The following is a 21,980-nucleotide window of genomic DNA, read 5'->3' on the forward strand; positions in this document are numbered from 1 at the left end:
TTGTTATTAGTAACTTGAATTCCAGTTCAGACAAATTCATTACATTGGCAGGTGCATAAGTACCCTTTCGATGATTAGAACAAAAACTGGTTGAGAATGTGCATCAAAGATTATATTTTTACTTCTTGAATTGGGCACATTAATTATTTTGATCGTAGCAGCCGACAAAATGTAAAACGTAAGCAGACTATATTGTTAACAGGTCATGCAAATTTATATGAACAAACTATGGTCATTTATACAAAAAAGGTTTATTCATAAAAAGAATAATATAAATGGTTAAGAAAAATCATAATTTATATGACTCAATCGCCTTGTGAATCTGTTCGTATACACTGCATGTTATATTTGATTGACTTGATTTGAACGAGGATGCGCTTCAGGGGGTACGACAATACGCGCAATTTGCCGCTCCCCTATCGGTGTAAAGGAGAACTTGTTGACGAGTATAAAAGCGACGAGCGACAGTGTCGCGGTGGCTTCGGTGAAGCCGAGACGTCAAGTTAGAAGCGTTCAGTTAAAATCAATTCTCTTGTTCTCTTCATTTTCGGGATCTTTCTTCTGGTTAATCTTTTGAATTTTGAAAATGGCTGCCAATTCTCAGATTGTGGTGAGCGTCTTTATCATAGATATCAAAGTTACGCTGTTTTTAATGTGTTAATCGTGTCATGATTTATGATTTTAGTCTCTCGAGTCCGATTTTTACGATTGAAATTTGAATTGAATCAGAAAGCAATTCCATTTTTATTTGTTGCATGTTAAAGGATTAGTATCTTTGAACAATTTATTGTAGGATGCGGGGTGTGCTTAAATACTCATTCCGTGAGTTAGGAATACGAGGGACTGTTAATTAAGTCTTAATTTTATTGAGAAATTCTAATTATTCAGGGTTCATGATGTGCAATACTGTACAAATTGCATGTCATGTCATTTATTTTCATCGACTTCTTTTTCTCTCTCTCATCGCAATTACAGCACAAGTTGTACAAGAGTGTAATTGACGATGTGATAAACAACGTTCGAGAGGCATTTTTAGATGAAGGAGTCGAGGAACCGGTTTTGCAAGACTTAAAACAGGTAAGAATTTGCTGCCTATATCAGTGCCGCGATAAATTTGACACAGCTTTTTTTTCTTTTTCAATGAGCTCGAGCTCAACAGCTAACACTCGGTAACAATACGAATGTGTATGCACGAATACGTGTAGAGAGCGCACACAGTTGCACGAATAGCTAGGTAATGAAATGAGTCCTTCAGTGTTGCCACGTTTGAATGCTAAAATATCACATTTCAGATAATCCAAAAGAATTCTTTAATTGCTCGAAAGCGTCGCTACATCTGAATCTCCATATTGGTCCTATTTTGAGTCCGTAATATGTCACTAAACAGCCTAAATTAGCAGCTTATTTTAGAAGCTGTCGCGAACGATCGTTCATTGTGCTGCGGCAGCGGTCTGGACGTGGACTGCCATCTTTCTCGGCGCGCTGCGACCTCTTGTTAGGGTACGATTTGCATATGCCCATGTATTTATACTGGAGCCTCATTTGACTACGGATCGCTTTGCAGCCAATGATATTCTTGTATTAGGTTGAGTGACCTCAGCTTGCTATACATATTCATAAGTTGGCATTTAGCCAGCCAATGATTATCCATATTTGTAAGCCAGCCACCCATATCCGTGTCCTGGCTCATGCATAAATTAGCTTATTGTTGCGTGTCTCTGAAAAGTCTGGTGTGTTCAGACTCTTTGAATTAAAATAGGTATGCTAAATGTATTATTTTCAAGATACTATTGAGCTAGTTTGCATGACATATCTGGAAAATTTTATATCCATTTAGAATTTTTATAAATGAATTACATTTTAAGATCGAATTTGTATGAATACTCAAAAATACAAGATGGTTTAGACTTTAGAGAGAGAGTCTGCAAGTGTAAGCTAGTGTTGCAATTAAAGGAGAGACCGTATTTGTAATGCAGGAGTGTGAACGATTATACCCACTTGTACTTATATTGCAAAGTTTCATTAGCACACCATATTGACTCTTCAAAAATGGGGACGTGATCTTTTCAATTGTTAAACTTTTCATATTTCTAATTTTATTTGTTATTCATGATTAAAAAGGGAACACCACCCTAACAATGGATCATTTTTTTGGTTATTTTTGTTTTTTGGGATGTGTAAAGCATTACAAAAATGAAACGCCTACCTATGAAAGTTTTAGGTACCGGTAAATTTTATAAGATTTTTTTTTTTAATGCAGTTAATTTTTCAAAGTCAAACATAAATAGCCTACCGGTACTGTGTTTTCCCATAATTCTACTTATGAGCAGATCCACTTGTTTTGTACTAAGAATGTCACAGACAGAGGTGGCGCTCCAAGGGGGGGGGGGGGGGGGGGGGCACAGTGCCCCTCTTTTTTTCAATTACCCCAAAAGTTCCCCCTTTCACCTTTGATAAGTGCCCCTTTTACTTTAACATGTGCCCTTTTTCCTACGACAAGTTCCCATTTTCCTAAGCAGTAAGAGTCCATATTCCATTCTCATAACTACCCTTTTTAATCTCTAGTAAGTGCCCCTTTAAACTTTTGATATATATTCACCTCGGATATTTGCCCCTTTTCTTTTCTAATAAGTGCTGATTTTCCTTACGATAAGTGCCCCTTTTCATTTCTGGTAATTGCCCCTATTCAAATCTGAGAGATGCTCGTTTTAATTTGACAAGTGCTCCTCCCCCTCTCGATATATAGCTCTTTTCATCTCTGATGAGTGCCCCTTTCCACCTCTAATAACTGCCCCTTCCAATTTAAAGCGACTAAGAACAATTTCCCCCAAAACTTGCTCGCATTTGTAGATGATATAATAATGTTACTTATTAAAGGTCTTTTCAGTCTTTCGTTATGACAATGTGCTTATTTCCCCTTCAGGATTGTGTTTTTCCCTCTCTATAAGATGTAATTTTTCGCACTACGACTTTACAAATCGTAAAAATTTTCCTCGCTCGCTCACAAATGAATATTCTGACCATTACACCAAACTGCAAAGTAAGATGCTTAAGCATAAGCTTGTTTGATGTATAAAGATAAACAAATGTTGAACTCATCCCTGAAAATGTAATCACAGTGAAGAGGTATATACCAATGTCAAAAATATTGTATATTTTTGTATGAGGTTTCCGTTTGTAGGTACCCTTTTTTTACAGAAAGTGCACTTTTTTGTTGGGTGCCCCCCGCCCCCTCCCCCTGGTCATAGATATCAATATTTCTCCAAAGAACATGTTATGACTTACATGTGTCCTAGATATAGACACACAAATTTTACACATCACATTGATGAAATCATTCTGTTTTTTCATCAACAACTAAGAACAAGCACATTGTAATCATCTGTACAAAACAATTTGAGAGCTAATTCTTGCTAGTAATGTCACCAACAAAAATCATTTCTTATTCTTTGTTAGGTTTTCCTCTATATTTTACTGATCTTTGTCTGTTTTTTGTATTGAAGACTGACCTGGTATTAAATCCCACACAAACTTCCTTGTTTGGGGGGGGGGGGGGGTGGGGGGTTCCCTACCAGACACCTAGGAAAGACGTTTGTACTTGGGATGCTGATACTGAGATATTCTCAGCAGATTCTGTGAGAAGAATATAATGCTCATGAGCCACATTTATTGGGGTGTCTTCTCACTCCAAATTTCAAAAACCTCTGACAAAGGAATAAAGAAAAGGTCCTCATGTTTCAGGGATCTATTATTCACTTGAAAAAGGAGAAAATTAAATTAAAATGTTTGTCAGGGTGTGAGAGCTAGGGGCCAGTCACAACCCCTAGAACCTTTGGTGGGCCTGTGAGAGGGAGGACTTCCCCTAAATGAACCAAGTTGAAGCTCCGGAGTGGCAACAAGGTGCTGAACGACATGGTTTCCAATTCAGTGAAGGCAGACAATATACCGGTAGTAAAAAATAAATGTTTGTGAAAAAGAGGGAACTCTTATTATTTTTTTGTATGATAAAAAAAATGTTGAAGATTTTCAAATTGATAGAAATCTCAATTTTTTGTTATTTTTTGTTTGGGATGACTTATCTACTTCCATTATATAGTTTATACAGTGATCCAATATATCTTTCTTCTCAAATTGTAGGATTAGACACTAATGAATAGGCCATTTTCAGAATGGAATTACATTTATGCATATATGCCTTCATGGAGGACCATGCTACATCTATCTCAATAGTCTGAATTCAAATTGTATACCGGTACATTAATTGTTACTAGCTAGGACAAATATGGCTTGTGCCCTACCAACCAACACAGTATGTATGCAATTTGCATTCTGAATGTTGGAAGTACCATTATTTGTAGCAGGTAAATGAAATAATTTTAAACGTTTTTACAAGGCACTTAAGTCTAATTTGATTACATTATGAAAATGGTCTATTTAGGAAGATGCTCAAGAATACAAGACAGTCTATCCCTTTAATGACAAAAATAATTGAATGTTTCTTTGTATTTCATGTTGAAAATAAATTCTTAGTTGTTCCTATTTACACGATACTGCTCACTGCATTGATTTTCAAAGATTCTTTTTTCTTTGTACTAATAGGCATGTACATGTAGAAACACCTGCCTTTCCCCCCTCAAAATCAATGCAATCGACCTGATTAATGTATTTCAATTTTTGCATGTTTCTCTCCCTAACTCCTGGGCCCTGTTTCCCAAAGCCTTTTTTCAATGACAAATAACAAAAATCAGTGACAAATCTGCTGATAACTAATCAGAAGCAAGGATATCAGTAGCTTATAACAAAAAATGTCATTTGTTACTGATGACAAGTTTTGTGAAACGGCCCCCCTGGTTACCAGTCATTTCAATCACCTGCTATGAATAATGGCATCTCTTTGGATGGAATCCACTTTGCATAAATTTACATTAATTGTTGATATGTTGGGCAAGCTGTAACATTAATAGTGTTAAGGTGTCTAGTGTCTAGAGAAACCTTTTGTTGTAAAATTTATGCATACAACTGACAGTAGGTCTTTTAGTAAAAGCTTTATTTGCTTGACATGCAGTCTCAGAGACAATAGATGATTTTCGTAATGTGGTCAAATGTAATGCATATCTTGTTTTATATGCCTCCTTACAAACTTTTCATCCACCTGTTACTAGTAATTTCCTTTCAATAGCCAGGATGCAAATTGCATGCACTCATCACATGTTATTTGGGCTCCATGAATCTCTGAAATAGTGGAGGGATCAGCTAAGAAGAAGTTATCATGCTGTCCCGATCTTCTGCTCTACAAACTTTGTGTTTGTAATTGCTGTAGTACAGTTTGTACTGATATAATGCACATCAATCTTTTATCATTGGCTTTTGAAGTTCACTCATCCAGACACAAAGCAGTGTTTTTTATGAATGGACATGGACTTCACAATGAGGTCAATCAACCTGATAATCATTGTTTGTATTGTGTCTGCAGTGGAAGGAATGTCTGAGCTGAAGTCATTGACCAGCCCTCATGTATTGAAGTGCAATAGAGCTCTATTTATGGAATGCACAGCTCAAGTTGAAACCCTCCAGGTTTTTTTTCCAATCAAGTTGTACGTTATGCAAGCACAATATCAACTTTCGTTGTGGTGTTGGTAATGTAAGAGAGATGCTACATCTATCTTCACTGCATCAAACTTTGATTGGTTTGGATGCGACATTCATTTTACCTGGGACTTCCACGCTAATCAAGATCTTGGTACTGTACCCATATCTTCTGTGCTTCTTGAAGGGTTTGCAGACTACACAGCAACACTTATATAACTGCTATCTCCCAACTCCATGCAAACTTTTTATTGTTTGTGATTTCAACATTCACTGAGATAGGTCTACCAATTCAGAGACATGAACTTTAAAGGTATTTTTAAATCCTTTGGTTTGACTCGGGATGTTACAAGGTCGCCTAGGTCGGACTCGTATCAATGGTCATACAGATGTATCTGTTTGATTATGTGATTGAATACAGCTATGCAATTTGCATTGTATTGAAATATAATTATTGGTGAATGTAAAATCTTGTTGCTTGGTAGATTTGAATACATCTTTTTGCTTATATTTGGCGATTGCACATTTGGCAGATATCATTTATTGGTAGTTTTGAACGCCATTTGCTAATGTGAATTTTTTAGCTACATGTATCTGTATTTTTACTGATAGTGAAACACAATTGTACCAATTAAAAACAAAAAATAGTGTGTAAATAATTTTTGGTGATATTGATCCATGAAAAATTTGTCATAAAATGACATTTCTGAAGGCAATGTGCTATTTAGTGGTTCTCTCTAAAGTCTAAACCTTTTCTACAATTTTTCATTTTGCATTATGAACGCATCTTTTGGAGCTATTATTTTTTGCTAAGCTTCATTGAAAATACTTAATGATTACTGGTCATGTATATGTGATTACCCTGGGCTGGATATGAACCTAACCTAACCTATATCTTACCGACTGAATAAGACAACTCGTATCCTGGTGTAAATTTATTAACTCTGATTAATCAGAACTCATCACGATTTCCTTTAATTTCAATATTCTTGCAGATATGGGAGAGCAAGCTCATCCAGTCGAGAGCTATAGACCTCGCCCAAAAACCACCTCAACAGGCTGCTGGGAAGTACAAAGGTCAAGATACTTCAAGGTCATATCAAAATGCCCAATCTTCATCTGACAGACAACAGATGGAACATCAAAGTGAGTTGCGCAAAGTTTTGTAATTAAAATAGAATAAAAAAATTAAAAAAGGTAAGGATCAGTTTTGGAAATGCCCCCCTCTCAACAAATGAAATAGAAGCTCTTACCGGTAATACCAATCATGTGAAAGAATATGTTTTTGACTATATACGTGATGATAGAAATTTTGCCGGGAAACCGCCAACTAATTGATATATTTGGTAAATTATATCTATTTGGACCTGATAGATATCCCGCACGTGTCGCGCACGTGTCACATAGTTCCATATACATCTTTCTGTGTATAGTGCTTGTAACTTTACTAAGACTAGGCCAAATTTCTTATCATTTTTGATTCCAGAACCTTGCCGTACACACCAATACTTATATGCTAGATGATCAACCTTTTCTGATCGATTCCACAACGATCCTCTCACAATGCTATGGCATGCCCAGAACTGGTCTTTATCTTTAAACTATGAGTGTTCTAATTCAAGGGTAAATGCTGAATCATAGGCATATTAGAAAGGGGAGGGGGGCAGGCAGGCTGGCTGTAGGGATTTGAAATTAATTACCTTAGTATTTGCAACTGTCGACTTATGTGAAGGCAGTGAGGTGCCCTTATATCTCTTATATTTCATCCTGTTTACCTTGAGCAGAAAATAATATTTTTTAACTTTGATGAAATGTCAGATAAAAAAAAAAGAAAAATGGGGAATTGTTGTTATCACCAATATTTGGGCGACTGGCATTACCTCTTTTTTTTTGGAATTAAAAAAAACAAAACATTTTACATTTCTTAAATATATTACGTTTATGAACCAAAGAGTAGCTAATTGGGGGAAAAATATACATACCATTATACACCTATGTTCTGAATGAGGTGATTTCAGATAAATTGTATTTAGCAATTGGTATGATACAGATTTTAATACTGTCAAAAACTGTGGAAAGGTCAAGATGTATCTCTAGGCAATTATGGAATATATTGCAGTACTATTGTGAGCAGGTGCATTGACTACATGGTAATAGTGTCCCACATGGCCATTTGCCACAGTGTCCTCAGGTTGGGGTAGTAGCATTAGTGTTTGGATGTTGTGGGGAGGGGTGTACAAAAGCACTTTATGACAAAGCGTTCACTCATGATAATGTTTGCTTGAAACAACTGTATCCCTTTAAATTTTTCACCAGGAACTCAACCACAAATGGTTCTTCAGGGTGCCACTTCATCACAATCATCTGTTTCTAACAACTTGGTAAGATTATACATTAATAATTTACCTTTCACATCAAAACAAATATTTGTGTACAGCTAGAATGTATAAGTCATCCTATTAAAGACCGTCAATACTACTGGGCCAGAAGAGATTAGACCACACAGCGAGGTCACTGACAGGTGGCTATCTCATTAACTCAGCTCTCAACTAACATAAGAAAAAGAGGATCATGGGGGACCAACAGGCACTGAATTGGGAAGTTTTCTTTATAGAGGGAGCAAGTAGCTACAAGTAGGACAGTTGGGCTTTAAAACAATTTACCTGCCATTCTGGGTTTTATGGGTAAGGAGTGTTGAAGAAAATAAAAATGACATAAAACCCTTACACTTATATGAGCTCACAAAGAATAGAGTCCGACTTGGGTTCCTTGAGGGCCCTATAAAATGCAAGGGCATATGGGTGTGTCAAGTTGCTTTCATGTTTAAGGGCAATCCAACGCTTGTAATAAGGACTTTAAAAAATGCATAACTCATTCTTTTTGTCCGATTTCAATTTAGTTGGCGTGAGGGTCGGCCTAGCTAACATGTCTATTGTTTAGAAGATCATTACGCCGACCTTTACGCCGCCCTTACCATATTTACGCTGACCAGCTCTAAACACAACCTTTACGCCAACCAAAATTGCCATCGTGTGAACACTGCTATAATACTAATGTATCTCAAATATGTGCATGTTTCTCTTCAGAACCCCCTGTTTCTATGTAATTCACCTACTAGGCATTTCTATAGATGGAATCCTCTTTGTATACAATATTTGTTTCTATGTCGGGCAAACCTGGGAACAATAAAACTTTTGTTCATGAAGCATGCATAACATTAGAAAAAGGGTGTATTCAGTGACTGCAATTAGAATGGATTTCCAGCTGTTCATCTATTTTTTTCATAATTTACATAATTTAATCATAATTTACAGAGTTCATCTGCTGTGGCGGCTACTGCAGCACTCCAGCAGAACATGCTCCATTTGCAGTCACAACGACAGCAGATCCAGAATGTACCATTTACCATCCAACAGCAAGGAGCTGGTGAGTCTAATAAAAATAATAATAGGCATTTCTATAGCGCTGTCTATCTAGAAATTCTAATCCAAGGCGCACTAATTATTACCAAGGGCTTAGCCTAGCTACCATTACAGCGCTCCAGCATTTCAAGGAATTAATTCCTGCCAGGTACCCATTTACCTCAACTGGGTCGAGTGTGGCAAATGAAGATTAATGCCTTTCCAAAGGACATTGGTGCCGTGTCTGGGATCGAACGACAACCTCTGAATTTCAAGTCAAGTGCTTAAACCACTCGACTACGACACTTCCACACTTGTACACAAGAGTTTGCCCATCTTGGTTGCACTTGATCACAACATGGCTTATTCTTTTGTTTTGTGCTTGCCCAACAAAGCAGTATTTGCTGTATTGTGCCCAATTCAAACAGGGTTGGTTAAATCTCCTCCAAATCAATGGCTGTGATAGTAATACTGTAAGTGTGTGCTGCCACCCATGGTTACCAGGTTATTTTACCTGGTACCCAGTCAGGCGCGCAGAAAGCAGTTTGGGATTGGGGGGGGGGGGGGCAAATATTCCAGGGGGCTCACCTTCCAAGGGCAATGACGTAATGAGAAAAAACGTTCAGAAGGGGGGGGGGGGGGGGGGGAGACGAAAAATCTGCATCACCACCAGTCTTACACGTTACATGCAGGTCACGCGGAACGTTTTTCAAAGTGGAGTATTAACGGTCAGGTAGAGCGTAAATTGGCGTGGGGTCCAGGGCATATGAGCCTCGGCAGGGGGTCAAGGGGCTGAGCCTCCAGAAGCTCAGAGGTTTTAATATTTAACTACGGTCAGATGAGCATCCAGGGGCCGCCCTAGGGCCCTTGGTGGGGTCCAGGGGGCAGAGCCCCCAGAAGCTCAGGGGTTTTAGGTATTTACTTATGGTGAGATGAGCATCCAGGGGCCTGTCTAATAGGGCCCTTGGTGGGGTCCAGGGGGCAGAGCCCCCGGAAGCTCAGGGGTTTTAGGTATTTAATTACGGTCAGATGAGCATCCAGGGGCCCGCCTTACGGCCCTTGGTGGGGTCCAGCGGGCATAACCCCGGAAGTTCGGGTTTTTTAGGTATTTAATTACGGTCAGATGAGCATTTTTTATACCTTATTTGTGACATTGGCAGGTCACTTTTTTTTTCTCTCCGTCTTTATTTCTTTTTCTCTTTAACATACTTTTTCAAAAAGTGAGGGGGGGGGGGGGGGGGGGGGGCTTGAGCCCAGCCACTTTGCAGACCATGACATAAAGGCTTCTAAATAAGCGTATTTTTCGCCCGACTGTAATCTGAGAATTTCTTATTTTCCAACAAACGCATAAACAGGTATGACTTACAAAAAAATGGAGAAAAATACCGGGAAATCATGTCATAACAGCAACATTTGTAAATCACTGGTATCGAATAAGAAATACCCCCCCCCCCCCATCAGTACGCCAGCGTTCAGGAGCTCATGTCTTCTCACCCCTATAACAAAACAAATAAACAGTCACGCTTTCCCATTCTCGCACAATATGTCCACGATATGCGCGTATCGCTATTATAAGCCGTATAGGTGGCATGCGCAATGCTTATGAAATTTAATTCCTGTGAACTTTCCTTTTCTTTGAATGGAATGGTATATGTGATTTAATTCAGGTTTTTATTATTGTTATGTTCTTTTGGTTAAAAATACAAACCATGTTTATTCCTTAACTGCTTTTTTTTTTTTTTTTGGAGGGGGGGGGGGCGTTTTTGGGGGGCAAAACTGCATTTACCCCCCCCCCCCACTTTTTTGAGTGGGGGATGGGGGGGGGGGCAAGGTCTGGAATGCCCCTCCCCTTCCTTTAAAACCAAATGTGCAAAAAAATGTGCCCTCCCCCTTCAAATTTCCAATCCAAAATGCATGTGAAAACTGTGCCTTCCCGCTTTTGATGAATTCTGGATATGCCCAAGCTGGTATCAAACCACAAAATATTGAGGTTATTGCAGGCAGTGAGGAGCAGTGTAATTAATATGATTTGACCTTGCTTTTCTGTTGAAAAACATGTTTACGGGAAACAGCTGGGAAAGTGTTGTAGCAAACCTGCCATAACTTTGGCATATGACATTGAATCTGAATGATCTTTACATTTTTGAAATGTGGAATAATCGGATTAGCTATATTACAATTCCTTTTTTGATAACGAAGGAAAATTGGGGACAAAAAAAACAAGAAACTTTGTATGAAAAAGAAAAATAAAAGTCTGAAATATAGCATTAAATCAAAAGGAAAATTCCTGTGAAATATCATTTTTATAAACCCATGCGTCTGGATATGTCTGGAAAAAATCCACCGGAATGCGTTTTTATACTTTTGATACGAGCACCGATCTACTGAGTGATGACGTCATGCTCAATAGTACAATCCCACATAAGCTAGTTTTTGTTGGAGCTGATCGGTATGCCTTGGGGCATAGATTGTAATGTTTGCAATGTTTGAATTAACCTCCAATTTTCTCCAAAACTTATAACAAATGTATATTACGGAAATAAAACTGAATTACACTGATTATCAACCTCATTGCTTTACTGTAAATCAGACAGAATACTGGTAACATGGCACTAAACATGTAAATTCTTGTGAATATCATCTGCAGCAGTACCATGTAGTGCTACAGCGAGCTCATGCCTCTGTGTGTGTCCATGCCAAGCTTGGCTTGTTTACGTAATTTTGTGTCAATGCGCATGCGTGAGTCTGTGAACTGGCAATGACGTCACTTTTCTCCTACACTGCTCCTAGAAGGTTTTCAATTTCTGAAAAATAACCCATTCATTTTCCATTGTATCTCCAAAAGTAAGTCATGATATAAAAAAAATACAATTTTTCATACGTCCTTCGATATGACCATTTTACATTATTCCATTTCTCTCCTACGTATGGACTTGCAAAAGTAGATTAATGTTGTGCCAAAGGACATTAGAGCTGTGTCAGAGATCAGATGAACAGACTTTGCAATTCCAGTCTAATGTTATACCCCTTGACTACAACACCTCTACATGATGAATTTAATCTAACTTTTAGTTTTGTATGGAAACAATCTTCCCCCAGATAATTTTGTTTAAGCAAATCAGAATTGACAGTGAAACATAATTCATCCGCTCCCCCCCCCCCTCCCCCAAGGATAATAATTATGTTATACCTGAAAATGCAACCATTCCAGCATATCACCTCTTTCTCTAAATACAAAATCTTAATTTTTCAATTTATTTCCAGCTGGCGGTGCAACACAAACATTCCCAGCATACCAAATCCAGACCCAGCAGCAACAAGGTGGCGTGGTTGGGTACCCACCCATCATCATCCAACCAGGTGCTCAGTCCAATGCCCAGCAATCACGCATCATGACCACACCCCAGGGTGTGGTGCTACCCCAAGGGACAATACGAGTGCAATCCAGCGGAGATCAGGTCAGTCGTTATTTCTTCCCTCCATTAACCCCTACTTCTTTCCTGTTTCTCTTATAAAAGAAAACCTCGCCTGAAAAAAAGATTCCTTGTTTACAGTATGAAGGCGCCTTTGTGAGTTCTAACAACTTGTCTTCTCCTCTTGAACATGGCACCTTGGTGAGTTAAGCAAGTCCAAGTAAATAAGATTCCATATATGAATGTAGAAACATATCATCACAGGCGTAGCAGAAGAAAAAAAAAAAGCATCACCATCACTCTTACATGCAGGCCTCACTGAACGTTTTTCAAAGTGGGTTGGGGAGGCTACAGTATTTACGATCAGGTAGAGTTTAGCATAAATTGGCACGAGGTCAAGAGGCGAAGCCCCCGGAAGCAGGGGGTAAGGGCATTTAATTACGGTCAGACGAGCATATTTTTATACCTCATGACTCTGGCAGGTCACTAATTGGTGTTGGACCAGGTGAATGAGTCCCATGGATTTGAGGAATTTTATAATGGTAAGATGAGCATTCAGGGGCCCACCTTAGGGCCTCTGGTGGGGTCAATGGGGCAGAGCCCTGGAAGCTCAGGGGCTTTAGGCAATTAGTTACCGTCAGATGAGCATATTTTGTTACCTTATTTGTGACACTGTCAGGACCCTAATTGGCATGTGATCCAGGGGGCGGAGCTCCCAGAAGCTCTGAGGTTTTAGGCATTTTATTACCGTCACATGAGCATCTAGGGGGCAGAGCCCCCGGAATCTCAGGGGTTTTAGGCATTTAATTACTGTCAGATAAGCATATTTTGATACCTTATTTTTGACACTGGCAGGTCACTAATTGGTATGGAGTCCAGGGGGCGGCTCTGGGTTTTAGGCATTAAATTACGGTCAGATGAGCATCCAGGGGCTGAGCCCCCCCCCCCGAAGCCCAGGGGTTTTAGGCGTTTAATTATGGTTTGATGACCATATATTGAAACCTTATTTTTGACACTGGCAGGACACTAATTGGTGTGGGGTCCAGCATGTAGGCTTCTAAATAAGCATATTTCTTACCTAACCGTAAATTTCGGAATTTCTCATTTTCCAACATAATGCATTCAAAAAGTATAATTTACTAAAAAGTGGGAACAAATCCAGGGAAATTATGTTATTTCAGCAACATTTGTAAATCACTGGTATTGAATTAGATTTTTTTTTTTTTTTTTTTGGTGGGCAACTGCACCCAAGCCCCCCCCCCCCCATCCGTACGTCAGTGTGTGTGGGTGGTGGCGCACACATGTAGTTGTCTGGGGGGGGGGGGGTGGATATACAAATCCTACATGAAGCATGAGGTACTGCATTCACTGCCCCCCCCCCCTCCCTCCCCCCTGTCTACGCCTGCACATCATAAGGACATAGCGCCAGTAAACCTTGTTTGGCTAAGTGGTATGAAAACGAATTTTAATTCACCAATAGCACTAACAGTTATGCCTTTTGCATATGCATCCTTTCTGCCTCAACATTTGAATACTTGAGCTAGAGACCGTTATTTTGTGCAGGTATATATCTTTAATTATGATAATGATATTGATGATTTAGGAGTTCAATTACCATAGCACTTACACAATTATGGAATATGAAGAGAAACATGGATTGGAATACAAAGGCCCGTAAAATGGGTTAATCACATAATGTTACTGAGGGAACAAGTTTGCTTTAAAAAATCTTTTGAAAGAGGTGAGACAGATTGATTCTCTGATGGAAAGTGAGACGGCTATCGTAGAATGTACAATTTGGGAATAATTAGTCTATATTTGCCAGTTGTTGAGCATGTCATGAAGATATTCAGGTGCCTTATGAATTAAAATTTTGAAGACGTACAAGCAGACCTTAAAAAATGATGCATTTCATCCCCATTTGCCTTTCATTCACTCATTAAATGGTTTTATTTCCTGCGAAGGCATTTTCTTGTGCTTTTATGGTAGTTGACCATAGTGTGACCAAAATTTTATTGGGTTTGAGCCATTGAGTCACATTGCTTCCTACTTCCCCCTGTAATTCGTTTTCTTAAGTGGGATTATCAAATTACATGTATGTGAGGGCTAGAAAATTGATAGCTTTGTAGTTCAGGATGATGAGATGTTATTTTGAGTACTTGCTAAGTTTCAGATTATCTTTATCTAGCATTGAAGTCACTACTCTAGCACCATTTTCCGTCATCTGAACAATGTTACCAAGTCCCTTTAAGATTCTTCTTGATAGTTGAAATTTTTGAAATCTTGTTTAAAACAGAAATCATCTGGCATTAGATTTAGATGGATTACAAACTTTGTTAGAAATCAGAGTAAAAGAAAAATATGTGTTCTGTGTGTATCGTGCTGGATATTAGATGCATTGGGTAAAGCTTGTTTCAGTTTTCCTAGCATATAACAACAGCCATTGTTTGCAAGAAACAGTTGCTTAATGTAGAGATGGTTGATCCATGCTTTTCATGTTATGTTATGTTACCTCTTGTAAAAGTGTCATTATAATGTCAGTATGCTTCAGATACACATGGCAAAGAATGAATTCAACCTTCTACAACAACCAGGCTCATTCTCCAGTATTCTGTTGAGAGCAATCCAACACCTTTCATTTCCCAAAGGGTTTGTTGGATCGTGTTTGTGATACTTCCCAAGAGACGGACAGATAATAGATTTCAATTTTTGATAAAGTTCAGAGTATACTGTATGTATATAATATCATCAGTAAAAAGTGAAAATCGAATTTGTCGAGACAAATTACTCTGCTTTTGCATCATCAGGCAATGTCTGCGTTGATGTCGGCGATTGCTCTTAAGGGGTTGTGATGTGTGTTTAAAATTTTTTCTTTTAAATACTTTCTAAAATCTCCTTGATTTCTCTATGTAGAAATGATATATTAAAACAAGATTTCTTTTCCCATTTTCTTTCCAACAGCCGTCAATAGTGCAAGTAGATGGTGCTAACGATTCATCAGATGATGATGACGATGAATTTGATGATGACGACGATGATGACAAGGATGACGACGACGATGATGATGACAAAGAAAATGATGATGCTGCTGGTGAAGATGAGGAGGTAAAGTAAATTGCGTTGGCACCTATGATCTGTTGCATATTTATATGTCATGTGTAGGACTCTGTTGAATTCTTGCATCTCTCCAAAAATTGAGGGAAAATTGTAACTGAATATCTTCAGCTTCAAAGGAAATCTTGCCTATTCATCTACAAGATTCTCCACCAAAGTGTATGGGAGAGGTATAAAGCAAGAATAGTGAACAATTTTTCAGCACGACGCGGGTTTCACCACTTCTTTTTGAAGCCATTTATCAAATTTATGGACTTGTCAACTGCTATATTTTAGTATTTGTATTATGTAAATATTTTAATGGGTTACGATTGTTCCTCTGTTATATATTTTTCACCAATTCTTTTTCCCTCACTGATAAGTAAAGGTTTTGTTATTGAATTAAAAATTCTAAAGCTTGGTGCATGATACATGTACACCTTTGCCTGGTACGTCACATTATCAAGATAATGGCTGTGGCCATGTCATGCTAAAAGGCATTATTTTGCCCTTCTGCCACCCGGCCGACGATATTGGTAAATTGAAAAGAGATATGTCTTTCATCTGTTTTATTTCTCAGGACCCTCTCAACTCGGCTGACGACGTTAGTGACGAGGATCCAGCTGATCTCTTTGAATCAGAAAATGTTGTAGTATGTCAGTATGATAAGGTAAGAAATGGAAAGATCTGATAATAGCTAATGTAAGGACATGCATGGACAATTTTCAGGACAACTGCCACTTGACTAGCAGGTTCCTGTTAGTATGGGTGTTTTATGAACTGAAAGCTTCATGATCTATTAAAAGTTGTTCAGACAAAAATGGAAATTTACACTATCATCACTTGTGAGTGGGGAAGGTTTACAAGAATCAAAAGAAAGAACAAATGAAGAAAAATTGAAGGAAAAGAGTGCATGTAGGCACCCATACCATCAAGAGAAAGAAAAAACAAAGGTGGGCAGGGGGGGGGGGGGGGGGTACCTCTCCCCTTCTTGGTTTGCCTAAGTCGGAAACTGATGGACTGTCGAAAAATGTGGACTACACATGATTTTTATCCCAAAATTCTCCCTACTCCAAGATTTTAAATAAGTCAAAGCAAGGTTATGTTGGAAAAAAGATCCCTTCAAATTTGATTGTGGCAATCAAATTATTAGTTATAAGTTTGCAATTAAAGTCATTCCATATATTACAGAAAAAACTGAATTTACAGATGTGCAGTTGTAAAAATCCTAAATCTATGTATTTTCATGATCAATATTATTGAATGGAATATTTATTCATTTAAAAAATAATGAAACAGTAAAATTTCATACCTCTAAAAGGACAATTGTTGTTTACCATTAAACTATTACAGTCTAACTTTTTCAAAACTACTTTTCTTTTCTGACTATTATAGAAAGAGGTCTCTGTTCTTCTTTTTTCTGACCCTGGCTCCTTTTTTTTCTCACTCTCTCTCTCTCACTCTCTCCCTCTCTCTCTCTCTCTCTCTCCCCCCTCCTATTCTCTTTCTCTCTCTTTCTCTCTCTCTCTCTCCCCCTATGGCCATCATGTCTGGATTTTTTTCACCAGTTCCAATATTAGTCAAATAAGTTGAACAAACATGTAGATAATTTCAATTTTCAATTTCAATTTTATTTTTGATTTTCGATTCCTTGCAGCTCCCTCTTTCTATTTTCTATCCCTGGCTTCTTTCTTTGCTCACTCCTTCTCTTTCTCTCTCTCTCTATGGCCATCATGTCTGTTTTTTCACCAGTTCCAAATAATAGTCAAATAAGTTGAACAAACATGTAGATACTTTCAATTTCAATGTATTTATTTGTCCAATGTACGTTCCACATGGATATTTGTTTCGCTCACATGTAAAATAAAAGTTCAGATCAAGTTAACAAAGAGCTGAAATATACAAAACAAGGATACATTTTGGTGATGACAAAATTATAGTCATACGTAATAATGATTCTCATTTGGTTATGGCTTGTTTTATTTCCTTCATTTACATAATTTCACTGTCCTCATGCATATTCATGAATTTTTAAACTTATTAAAATTGAAGTACCTCAAAAAATCAGTGATCTTCTCCCTGATTTGAGGAACTCATAAAAAGGATGATTGGCTTTTGGATGATTATCTTTTTACAATCTTCCCCCAAGCCCGCTTTACGCTACTGATTTTGTTCTGCATGTTTGGCTATTTTTTCTAGTTTTGCAAGATCTCCTGCAAACCATACAATAGAACTTAATAAAATAACACTCTGTACTATCCAAACATAAAACAAACTCAAAATCGTCCTATCCACATGGAATAAATTTTATGCTTACTCACAGGTTTCATGTAATAATTCATGAATGTAGTTTGTTCTTCATGTATTTTATTCTATCAGAAGTTATATCACTAATTATCACACCATATTCTGTTTTTAACCGACGATCAATTACTACCCTCTACTTATGTTGTTTCTTCTTTATTCCTCCTCTTCCCTTCCCTTTTTATCTCTCTTCCTAATCATCTTCTGCAGATCAATCGGAATAGAAATAAGTGGAAGTTTACTTTGAAACATGGCATCATGAACCTGAAGGGGAAAGACTACGTTTTCAACAAATCGACGGGGGATGCAGACTGGTAGGATCCCGACTGGTAGGATCCACGAATGGTGCCATCAAGGTCAGCTATTAGCCAATCTTCTTGCAAAAGAAAAGTTTGTAGGAATGGGGGTGCATACCAACTCTTTTATGTTCCATAAAGGTGGTACAGGAAGGCTCTAGGTCTGGATGTTTTCCATGTCAACATGCCACTGCAGGTCATTGATTCTATGAGTTACTTGAAAATTTTCCTACTCCCCCTGTCTGAGCATCTCTTGTTCCTTGGTGCTGTTGAAAGAATATCCTGGCATTTCCTACTGTGGTTTAAAAAAAATAAAGAATTGTGTCATGTATGTTCCCCAAGAGGCAAACATACACATTTCCTTGTCTTTGTTTGTCACACATATTTTTGACCCCCCCCCCCCCCCCCACTTACATAAAATATCATTGGTATGGTGAAACGATGTCAAAATGATATTGTAACATTTTAATTCATAATGATGGTGCTATGATGTTGTCAACCTCATACCTCTATGGTTACAAATGGCGCATCCATGCTTAGAAAGACCAGCAAAAATGACACATTGGTCTCAGAAGCTTCAACAATTACCAAGGGCAAGGATTGGCTTATATATATTTTATAAATATGTTCATTTTATTTTCTACTGATTTATTTTTATGATAATATTGGAAACAAAGTGCATTATTTATAGGGTGAGAGAGCAGAAATGGTATAGAAATGAACAGGGAAGTGGAAAAAGAAGCTAATATTAAATAATTTAAGTAATATTATTGACATGTCTCACATTTGCCATTGATTTATGTAAATTGGACATTGATTCCTTCCAAAATTGTATATTTTGGACTTCTTAGTCACAGCTAGTCACAAATGGACCTAAAATTGAGTTGTTCCATTATTAGTAGGTCTCTTGTCTTTCTATATTCTTTTCAGTGGCCCAGACATATTTCAGTGAATATTTTGCTACTATATTTATTTTCTGTTTAACAGAAAATTAGAGGACCTGACGGGTAGAAGTTTGAAGTTAACTTTTGAAATGTGTAATCACGATACATGTACATGTGAGGACTGCGACAACCCACAAAATGATTGAAATTTATAATCTGGAGGTATTTACTTTTCAAAGGACCTATGCTATCCATAATTCATTTTGTGCTGTTCCCCATAATAATGACATTTTGTCCAGCATGACTACGTCACAATCCATTGACCATATTGCCAATTTGTGATTTGCAAAGAATTAGTGATCTCATATTTCAAAGACAAATTTTGAACCTTTGCTATTCTGTTTCTCTTATATTTCTGCTTTCATGCAAACAAAGCAACTCATTGAAACAGCTTTCAAATTAAAGCCCTCAGCTCTCAATTAACAAAAGAAAAGTAATGCAGTCCCGCTTAAATTTCCCTGGTATAGGGATGGTGTGCGTAATATGTTTTCAGGTTCCAGTATTGTAAGTGATGGCTTACTACAGTATCCATAGTGACTATTTTGAAAGGGCATTTAATACATATTTTTGTGCTTGATGCTTTTTTTGTGCCTGCAAATCACTGCCAAATGGGAACAACTCGAAAGTATCTTTTTCATTGACCAGTCAGAGAGGCTGTTCACACCGCAATGAGATAGCGCTGTCTTTTTTCTAGTGTGCGCTAGACCGCACTCTCTCTCGTGGACCACCCCCAAGAGGTGCTCCAGTGGCACGCCGTGGCTCGCTGTTGGGCGAACCGAAACGATGTTGTTCCTCCCACACCGCTATCTCTGCCGGTGTGAACAGCCTCGGAGACTACCATTGTGGGTTAGTGTTCTGCCAGTAATGTGAATGCAGGGTCTGAATTGTTGAGTTGTAGACTTCACATGTACCTCGATTTGTGGCAGGTCATGTTAAAAAATGTTAACCTGGGAGTCATTTCACAAACATCCCATTGATTCCAATGGGTTGCCTTGGCTGACGATAATCAACACTTTAAAGGCAAAGTCCACTCCAAAAATAACTTAATTTCAATAGAAGCAGAAAAATCAGACAAACCAATCTAACTAATAAGAAAGTTATGAATTTTTAATGACATGAAAAACTTACAACTCACTCATGTCCTCACTATCCACTGTATATTGATAATATTAATAGTATTATGTTTTTGTGTGGATGCACTAATATAGAGTAATTTTTTCCAGTTACATCATGACAAATTTGAATTTGGATACACTATTCATATAAAAATCATTTTTTATGAATATTCAGAAAATAGTATAAATTCTTCAAAGTTCATACAAGATTTTGTGAAATGTCATGCATATAATATGATAAAAAGGGAAATTAATGGGATTAAACTATTTAAAGCAATTGATAAATAGTGAGGACATGACGTCACAAACTGATAACCATATTGGCAATTTGTGTCGTGATTCTCATCGTTCTTATTAGTTATCCGATTTTTGCTCAAACTTTTTTTGATTGGTTTGGCTGCTTTTATTGAAAGTAAGATATTTTTGGTGTGGACTTCCCCTTAACAAAAAATCTGCTATAGCTTTTTTTTGTAGCTTTCTTTGTTACAAAGTGACACATGTTTTGTTTTGTACATTATTCTGTGGCAGGATTCCACTTCTTGATTGATCACTGAACAAAATTGTGTTACATTTTGAATGTCATATTGATTTGAATGGCTTTAATGTTTTGTATGTTCTCTCTTTTCCAAGATGGAAGTAAAGTTTGATAACTGTATGGAAAACAGTGCTCTTATCAAAACAAGAATAAAAGAATGAAATGTGCTCACTCCTTATCATGGTAGCTCGGCTAAAAGCTGGGGTAATAGAATTATTATAATTGTTATTTTATCGTTATTACAACAATAGTTGGAACAACTTGCATACTTCCAACTCGATTTAATCATGTTACTCATATTGTACCGGGCAAACACAATGTCATGTTAGAAATCTACGTTTTGGCACAATAAGTTTTGGTTTATAAATCTAACATGCCCAAGGGTGTTTTGATTGTTTTAAAGGTACCGAGTGTGGGTAATTTTTATGTGTACGCTCTCAACCAATTATTATGATTATGATCCGCTTCATCATCTTATAAAACATTGTAATAACGTGTTAAAACGGCTTGCCATAGACACGCCGATGTCGTCCACAAAAAAAAGATTTATGGATTTAGCTATCACCAAGGCATACATGTACATTTGAATATTCTATCTCTCGAAAATACTGCATTTAAGAATATATCAAGTTCTTCATAGTTCTTTATGGCAAACTTAGTATACAAATAATACACATCAGTGAGGGTATTAGTAAGAATTACCCAAACAACAGTCTAACGCTTTCAATTAGTGACTTCTGTGGAGAATCTCTCTGTTTTAATTTATTTACATTCCTCACATTCCTCACATTGTGTGTTTCACATACTTTATTTGGGAAATCCACCCTGATAATTTTGATCTCGGATCAGTTTGATCTCGGATCAGCTTCCATTATATTGACCTAAATATCAGGATGGTGAGTATTTATAATTGAAGGCTTTCAGTAACACCATGTGGCAGCCTTACTAAAAAGCTTTCAATTATGAATATTACTAGGTTATGGAACCAATTGCATTCTCAGATTAATACCCATTAATATCAGTCCTGAAATTATCTTTTATTTTTAAGTGCCTGTTTCAGTGAAGTTGATTGTTCTTGTACTAGTTTGTGACTAGTTCATATTGATCCAGGGGTGGATGTTGATTCGGCGGTAAATATTTTCTAACAAATTGGGCTCCCTCCCTAACCTGGAAGGGGGAGGAGGTTTAAGATGGTTACGTTTTGTGTCCACGGTCATTATTATGTCCAACCTAAGTGTATAATTTTTGTTGCAATTGATGTATATGTCTGTATTACAATTTTTGTCTAAAACT

General features: G+C 37.5%; 1 protein-coding gene across 2 annotated transcripts; it reads left to right on the top strand.

Moving 5' to 3' along the window:
* Window positions 1-422: 422 nt before the first annotated feature.
* On the top strand, window positions 423-20,119 carry LOC100888480 (transcription initiation factor IIA subunit 1). Of its 2 annotated transcripts, XM_030999354.1 has the most exons (9): window positions 423-610; window positions 976-1,077; window positions 6,582-6,732; window positions 7,903-7,967; window positions 8,901-9,012; window positions 12,252-12,445; window positions 15,362-15,505; window positions 16,074-16,163; window positions 18,008-20,119. In XM_030999354.1, the coding sequence occupies exons 1-9, from the start codon at window positions 587-589 to the stop codon at window positions 18,113-18,115; spliced, it is 990 nt and encodes a 329-aa protein (XP_030855214.1). In that variant the 5' UTR covers window positions 423-586; the 3' UTR covers window positions 18,116-20,119. The 2 variants fall into 2 exon arrangements, with proteins under 2 accessions (XP_030855214.1, XP_030855213.1); XM_030999353.1 differs by lacking the exon at window positions 423-610 and having other exon boundaries at window positions 625-1,077.
* The last annotated feature ends 1,861 nt before the right edge of the window (window positions 20,120-21,980 follow it).

This window comes from Strongylocentrotus purpuratus, unplaced genomic scaffold (genome assembly GCF_000002235.5).
Source record: "Strongylocentrotus purpuratus isolate Spur 01 unplaced genomic scaffold, Spur_5.0 spur5_scaffold_5, whole genome shotgun sequence".
In the NCBI taxonomy this organism is placed as follows: Eukaryota; Metazoa; Echinodermata; class Echinoidea; order Camarodonta; family Strongylocentrotidae; genus Strongylocentrotus; species Strongylocentrotus purpuratus.